At 40.3% G+C, this 7,758-nt stretch overlaps 1 protein-coding gene and 1 long non-coding RNA gene across 2 annotated transcripts in view; both read right to left on the bottom strand.

Annotated features, from left to right (window-relative positions):
- Positions 1-1,550: 1,550 nt before the first annotated feature.
- On the bottom strand, positions 1,551-2,580 carry LOC124169609. Its single transcript, XR_006867174.1, has 2 exons — positions 2,439-2,580; positions 1,551-1,608 (listed from the first exon to the last, which is right to left on the bottom strand). It is a non-coding gene; the product is annotated as an uncharacterized LOC124169609 (long non-coding RNA).
- Positions 2,581-2,583: 3 nt separating this feature from the next.
- LOC124169515 (DC-STAMP domain-containing protein 2-like) overlaps positions 2,584-7,758 on the bottom strand; it is a gene marked incomplete at its 3' end in the record, with an annotated part of 58,754 nt that continues 53,579 nt past the window's right edge. The window contains exons 12-13 of the mRNA XM_046548148.1: positions 4,198-4,431; positions 2,584-2,743 (exon numbers count right to left, since the gene is read on the bottom strand). Of these exons, the coding sequence (XP_046404104.1) occupies positions 2,584-2,743; positions 4,198-4,431 (394 nt within the window). The remainder of the gene's footprint in view (positions 2,744-4,197; positions 4,432-7,758) is intronic.

Here is a 7,758-nt window from a genome sequence, read left to right as displayed (position 1 = left end):
TAGACCTGAAGATGGAATTCATTAAATTCCTAAGCGCAGGCAAAGAATGATTATAATTTTAATCACCGTCAAGCTCACGAACAACGCTTAATATTTATTAATGGAACTGGAGAGGTCGAGAAGGAAACGAAGTGTACGGTTGGGAGTTAGTGTGTGTTTATGAAATCTAATATGTTGATTAATTAGAAGGAGGAAGGAATACATAGCTCTATATAGAATAATTCTAGTATTTTGCGAATTGCTCTGTTCATGTCGTAAATTTCGCTTGCGTACCGTAGAACCACCATGCGAATAATATTTTTGCATAGACGAACAGTGGCAGATTGGAACGGTGGGGAACTAGCCTCTCGACAATGACATCGAGGAATTTTTGCGCCGTAGCTTTTTCATGTTTTATTTATTACAGAGTATGACAATTTTAGCACGCGTTTCTTGCACTGTGAAAAGTGTGCTTATACCAGCGTGAATTTCGATGTTCCATGTTTCTGTCCACGGGTGAAAATGAGTGCTGAGTTTTGCTACGTTGGTGTCTCCCTTCCGTGGTATAGCTACGATTGCAGTATTGTCAGCATACATACATGTGTATGGTTGTGTGTAGTGTGTTGGGTATGTCGTCTACGAAATGGAGAACGACGTCAGGAGACTAAATCATATTTTTCCCTTTTTATCCGCAAGGCGCGTTGGAATAACGACAATTTTCACCCAGCAACAGATGTTTCCCTCCATTCAAATACTGCAGGCTTATTTTGTCGACTTAATCGTTGCATTACAAAATTATATCATATCAATGGCCTCGGTCCTTATTGTATCCTTTAGAACTTGAATTTCCATAGCTGTCCCTTCGGTGAACGTTACATCGACGATAAATCGCAGAATCTAATTTTTTCCTCGAAAATGTACTCAAAGAGATTTCGTTGATTGATTTCTAGAAGACAAAATTCAACGCAACAGGAGATATATGTAGCTCTTTACGGCGTACAATACGTGTTTCTTCTCTAAAGTTACCCCCACTAACTGGACATTGTTTATCAGGCATTATTTGGTGGAATATTCATGCGCAATTTTCCACAAAAATGCAATAACACAGCCGGTCTCATACATCACTTGACAAGTCTATTGAAATCGTTGCGTTATTAAACTTAAATGGAAAATTGCCAGTCAAATACCAAACCATGACATTTCACTATTGGCGTTTAATATAAAATTAGGATATAAAGAATGGTTATCGTGTAGTAAATATGTATACAAATCAGTACATTCAGCTACTTTGACCGACTGTTTCAATATTCTCATTTCACTTACATACTAATTACTACACTCAGGGCATTAATTTCCTGATAACTCTAAGGCTAAGGCATAACCGCTAATTTTGAGTGGTAAAATGTGATTCACCACATATTATATAAAACAGTAGTTGTTTCTAAGTTTTTCTGATAATATTCTATCGCCTAATTATCCAATTAAATATAATATCACTTCAACTTAATAGAAAATAGCTTGAAAGTTAGTTTGGCTGAAATCAGTTGGAAGTCGATCTATCTTTTTCCGAATTTTTCTTTGTCATTTGTGAATTTCTTGAGTCCGTATTGTAACTCCTTCTCCTTAACACTGTGGAAGGAAAGAGAATTTTAAAAAACAATTGAGCTGAAATTATTCATGTATTTTCACATTTGACCGCGTTATATGAAAACTATGATTATAATTATTGACTTTAATGATGATAAATGATAATTCTACATATTTTTTTTAATATCCGTCTGTTAGCTTGGAACGTAGGCTTTCGCAGTGAGATGCATGGTTGTCAACGGCTTTCTGGAGTAGCTGCGTGTTGCGCTTTGCCATGTGAGCTTCCGCGTCCATTACAGGTCGCATCACCAGGGGATGAATGGCTTTCTTCGCCTGATGATGCAACCTGTAATGAACGCGAAAGCTTGCATGACAAAGCGCAACACGCAGCTACTCCAGAAAGCCGTTGACAACTATCCGTCTGTTATTTTCTGTTTTATTCGGTACCAAAAATATAAAAAAATCGGTTGATATTAATTCCCGCATTTGGCTAGAAATTCTAACTTCTCGCATCAAAAAGCATTGAGAAAAGAAAGAGAGACCAAGCGCCACACCTCGGCGAACACCCGATACATGAATACTAAAAATGCAATGATGTCACACTCCGCACTTCGCCGTGATACCTCATGACTTCGAAAGCTTTCACTGCCGGAGATTGCGATGCATCCGAGGCATCCGGCAACAGCGCAAACTCGCGGCCAATCGGAGCGCTTTCTGTAGTTTCAAAATGGTCCGTTCTCGACCAACGCTTCATTAGTAATTTCGATTCCAGCTGGCATCAGCTATCCAGGGTTTGAATTTCGTGACTCAATTGTTTCTCCACCCTGTAATAATATACATCCAGATACAGATTCAATGTCGGGCACACTCACCCGCGTTTTCCTCGTCGATGAGCGTGACGGAGGGCCGCACCCTCCACAGCTCTCCTTGCTCCAGGGTGCGGCCGGCGGGCCGCTCCTCGTCCGAGTCCTCCAGGTCCAGTGCGGCCTGCCTCTCCAAGTCCCGGAAGTGGGGGCGGGCGGGTGGGGGCGAGGGGGGAGGGGAGGAGGAGGGGCTGCCTCCCTCCTGGTAACCATAAGACATGGAAGTGTCCGCATCCTCGTCAGGAGACACTTCCTTCTTTTCCTTCTCCTCCTCTACCTTGGTCACCTCGGCGTCAGGTTCGTCAGATGAGTCCCTATCACGTAAAATTGTAAACAGTTAGGGAAGGTATAATTTTCTCTCACCGGGTGAGGCTGATTAAGAGCCGACGTTTCGATGAGAGACTCCCTCATCGTCATCAGGGCTATTGTAAGACTGACTGCCGTGTTTAAAATCCAATGCCGATCTTATGGTTACTGGGATCTAATAGTGAAAGAGACGATAGAAATATATCTTGAGGATAAAAAGCTTAACCAAGGCTCTGAACATCAGCCAAATTTGGAGACCGTTGATTGATAAAATACAATTATCATGAACTCAATTCGTATTCTCACGGCAATGAGCCAAATTTAAATCGGCTGGCTGACAATGACCGTCCTTTGGCTAGCCCAGCATAAAAAATGCAGCGTGGACCAAAATCAGCAGTGAGTCTTAGCCTAGATATCGATGAAGGAGCTTCTCATCGAAACGCTGACTTTAAACAGCCTTAATATGTGGTGCCAAGCCCGAGAACATTTTATCCATACCATTCGCCAGGAAAGCCTACAACCATTTACCAAGGGCCGCTTTTATGATGTATGGTTCGCGCTTTACCAATAGTCTGATCTTACAGAGCTTACCAGAACTTTTAGCCATCACTTGGTAAAGTTGAAGACCTTATGGTTAGCGTTAGCGAGACATAATAAAACCGGCCCTAAGAGTGGCGGCCTTCTACCGACGCAGATTTAAACCACGGGACGTTTATTTGTAAATAAATATGTTAGTCTTGGTAAATGTGCTAGAATCTGACGCAACTTTATAGAACCTATAATTCATGTTGAACCAGCAAGAAAACTTTGTGCAGTTCCACAGGATGATTTATTGTTTCATCGAGTAGTTGCCATTATCGAGTGGCCAATTTACAGAGCATACTCATAGATATCAAAAACCTTTTCCGTTTTCCTAACTACTCCATTCCTTGGTTTTACTATTTAAGGAATGACGTCTTTCATTTGCTCTCCTGATAATGCTGACTGTTTGACGAAAACATTCATGGAATAAAATAATCCAGCGGAAATGAACAAATTTTTCTCGTTGGTTAATCATTAATGTTGGTTTAAACAGACATCTGAGTGTCATTTTTTATCTCTTTTGATTTCGACGCTTTGGATAATATTTAAATATAATATACTTGCAGAAAAAAAATAATTGGATCTATACATGTCTTTTCTTTCATAGGCACACATGGATATGCATTTATGCCAATGCAGTAAAACCTTTTTCAAGTATTTCCTCTATTATAAAGCTAGAGTATTAATGCGTGTTATCAGGTAAATGTGCTTTTTTTAAACACTCGTGAGACTCATTTCGTGAACACAATATTCATTATTTTCAAATATATTTTCAATATTATACCAACGAACGCGCTAATCTACGAGTCTTATAACTATACTTAACTCCTGGAATAGTATTTTTACTTTCTTGCAAACACTTCAACAACATTCAACTCACTTTTCTTCGCTGATGTCAGACAGATCCCCGTACTCGGCCGGTTCCTTGCAGAGCGTGCACACCTTGTGCATTTCCTCGAAGCACTTCTCACAGAAGATTCCGGGGCAGCCGGGGCTCTTGCAGACAATCAGGTGCTCCCTGTCGCCTCTCCTCTCCGTAGATCCAACAACGCCGCACAATATGCATATCTTCTCAGTTTTTGGAGGGCCAAAGATGAAGTTCAGCCGAGGAAACCTGAACATTTAATTCCGATATTTTGCAAACCAATTAAATAATGTTGAAGCCTAGCTTATGCCCTTCGCTGGTATAGTATTTATCTAAATATATAGATGAGGCTGGGAGCATTCCTCTATGCATTTATTGTTAAACACTAATCCACAGTTGCCCTCGATGTAAATTAACGATATGATCAAACGAATGATGGGATGTGGAGGAACCGAACTAAGAGAGCTAAATACAATAAAAACAGACGTAGCAGCACAAATCAAAAGTAGAACACTCATGCGGGCATGCCATGCGTCGAGGATAAAAATAAACAAAAGTTATAAAACCCTGTGTCAGAAGGATTACCAGGTGAAAAGCGACCTTTGGAAAGACCACGACTTCGCTGAAATGATAAATCGTCAAAGACATTGAGAGGAAGAGTTGGAGCAGAAGTGGACTGTGTGAAGGATCGAGAGAGGTGCTGTTGGAGAGGGCAAAAACCCATTATGTGGCGTAATTGGTAAGGTAAGGTAGTTACAGCGGCATCTGCAGAAGTCAAGTGATGTAGTCCGGCTACCAATCACTCGGGCAAAAGAGTCGCCGAAAAAAATCTAAACAAAAGAAAACATAATTAGGAATGTAATATAAGTTAATTTTTCACCTTAGCACAATGCAAACGTCAAAAATGATTTATTTATAGGCATTCAGTATTTTATTTTTACTTTTTTAAAGTAGCCAACGAGACTAGTTTCAACACTGCTTCGAACCTTTGCACACTGAACTGCTGATGACGCACCTCGACTAAACATACACAATCTAATTAGTAAATCCCAAATTAATATACATATTTATAAAAAAGGCATGCAAGACGGGAAAAAAATCCGGGAAACTAAATAGTATATTTGCGTGATGTAGGCGAAGTCGGTTTAGTGATTCTCTTTTTGCGATATTGGCACCTGAGATTCCCAGCCGCCATACCACTAGTCCAGGGGTCGGAAACCTGCGGCTCGCGAGCCACATGCGGCTCTTTGGATATGAAACTGCGGCTCTTCAGTTCCATACGCAAATATTACTTATTTAAAAAAAATATTTAAAAACGATTTTGAATCGACTAACGAGGATTGCGCACCATTTCTCTCTCTCAGCCCATTGTACTCGCTTTTCACTCCACCTCTCCCCCGTGACACGCGTTGTCACTGTCGTCAGTATGGTAAAGGCAAGCTCTCGAATGACGCCGTCGCCGCTGTGCTGTGGATGTGCGAAAGAAGTGGGGGCCAGTCCGGCCAACGCCACCTAAAGTAAAAGGCCTGAGGACTTCTGTTGTGTGACGTCACTTAGCGGAGGCCAATGTTTACTTGTAGTCAAGGGGACTCCGTGTTATATTCATGCTTGAATAACGCGAGTTCAAGGGCGAAAGTGATATAGTTGTAGGTTGATTTAAGTTAATCGAAGTTGTTAATTGCCGTGTTTTCCGGAAATTTCTTTAAAATTCACCGGAAATTAATCTAGAAAATGGTTAATAAGTGTTGTGTGCCTCATTGCCGAGGAAATTATGTGGACGGTGAAAAAGTTTCGATTCCCAGATGATGAGCTGCTGAAGATGAAGTGGACAAGAAGCATTCATAGGACTAACTTTACTCCTACTACCTATTCCAGAGTAAGTACTATTGCTTTCTACTATAGTATGTAATAGTCAAACTTAATAACTTCACCTAATAGTAATTAAAATTCCCTGCAGCTCGATTCTGTAAATGTGATATGGCCGTCACAAGCGGATTTCGTCAATGTATTCACGGCTTTGACGCTGGAGCGATTCTGAAACTTTTAGTGACGTCACTGTCACAGCCGCGTCCGTGAAAGTATTCACGCCCAAGAGGGCCCGTGGTAGCTTCGTCGCGGCAATGCGCTCTAATTTTTCATTATGAATTTACGCTGTGATTGATAATTAATAACGCATTATTCATTAATTACGATGGTGGCTAATTCATATTGTCACTTCCCATTAATAATATGTATTAAAAACAAATAAAAGAAATGCGTAAAGTTAAATTTACATTCGCGTACCATTTAATATTGCCTTTATTGCGATTGAAGTTGGTGAGAAGTTAAACTTTGCGCTGAGGGTTTGACAATTATCTTATACTTGTGCATCTGCTAGAATATACAAGTCAAATACTGAAAACTTAATGTTCATAATAATTTGGAGTAGAACCAATGGTAAAAGTATTGTGCGGTATTGAATGTTGACGGATTTATTTAATATTTGTTTCGTAAGTTCAAGCCTTCGATTTGTTTTTATTAAGGAGAATGTAGGCTCTTTACATAGCTCCGCTACTGTTGCATGAGCATCAATGTCGACGGAGGCAATAGATACACATACTTCGGCGGCAGATACGCGATATCAACAATCCCTTCGAGATGCGGGAAGAAGATTTAAGAGGTTAGTCCTGCGTATCTCGAGATTGGCGATGGATATTTTCACTTAGCTCACACCACGATTAATTCGTAGACGTTTAGGTGGCTTCCCGGGGCATGATTTAGTACGTTAAGGTAAACATTAATCATCCATTCCATCTCTTACATGCATAATTGCTGCCGTTCAGTAACACGACCAACATGATTCTTTTTCTGTTGACATAATAGAAATACTAAGACATGTAAACATCTCGTCCTCTAGCAGAAACTGTTAATAATCAACTCGTATTCGCGCCAGAAACATTTTCACCAGTATAAATCGTGAATAGTGGCATGTGCTTGCACAATTAGACAAATAAATATGCACCAAAGCGCATTTACAATTATGTACTGAAATTATGAGAACAGCTCAAACGCATACGAGAATGAACCATTATCAAATAATAAAATAACACTTGTTCTCATTCCGCGTAAGCATTTGCTCCATATCATGAGAAAATTAGTGCTAATTGTGCAATTACGAGCCTGCTACGTGATAACTGGCTTTGATACGCAGCACTTGACAACATATAAAAGAGGTAATATACAGTTAATAGCTATAAACTAATTAAGCAACCGTAACTTATCATTAATAGGTACTTTTAAAAGAAAAGACCTCACTCAAAATTGAGTAAAGAAGTATTATTTACTTTAGGAGTGAATATTCCGCGGCATTGTATATGTTTCTCTATGGTAACTGAAGTTGCAGTTGGCCGCTGAAGTAAGTTTGTGTCGGAGATTCTGATTCGTTCCTCGCATCCGCACAGCTACCAACATAAGAAACTGAAGTGATCGTTCGCAATCCGTCAAACATCTCACGACACAGGCTTGCAGGATCGCTTGAAGGTCTTTCACGGTGAGAGGCGTGACAACTCCGCTGTGGTTCGAACCACGCGAAGCACA

This window comes from Ischnura elegans, chromosome 12 (assembly GCF_921293095.1).
Source record: "Ischnura elegans chromosome 12, ioIscEleg1.1, whole genome shotgun sequence".
NCBI classification, from domain to species: domain Eukaryota; kingdom Metazoa; phylum Arthropoda; class Insecta; order Odonata; family Coenagrionidae; genus Ischnura; species Ischnura elegans.
Note: the sequence above shows the minus strand (reverse complement) of the source record. Positions and strands in the feature narration are given on the sequence as shown.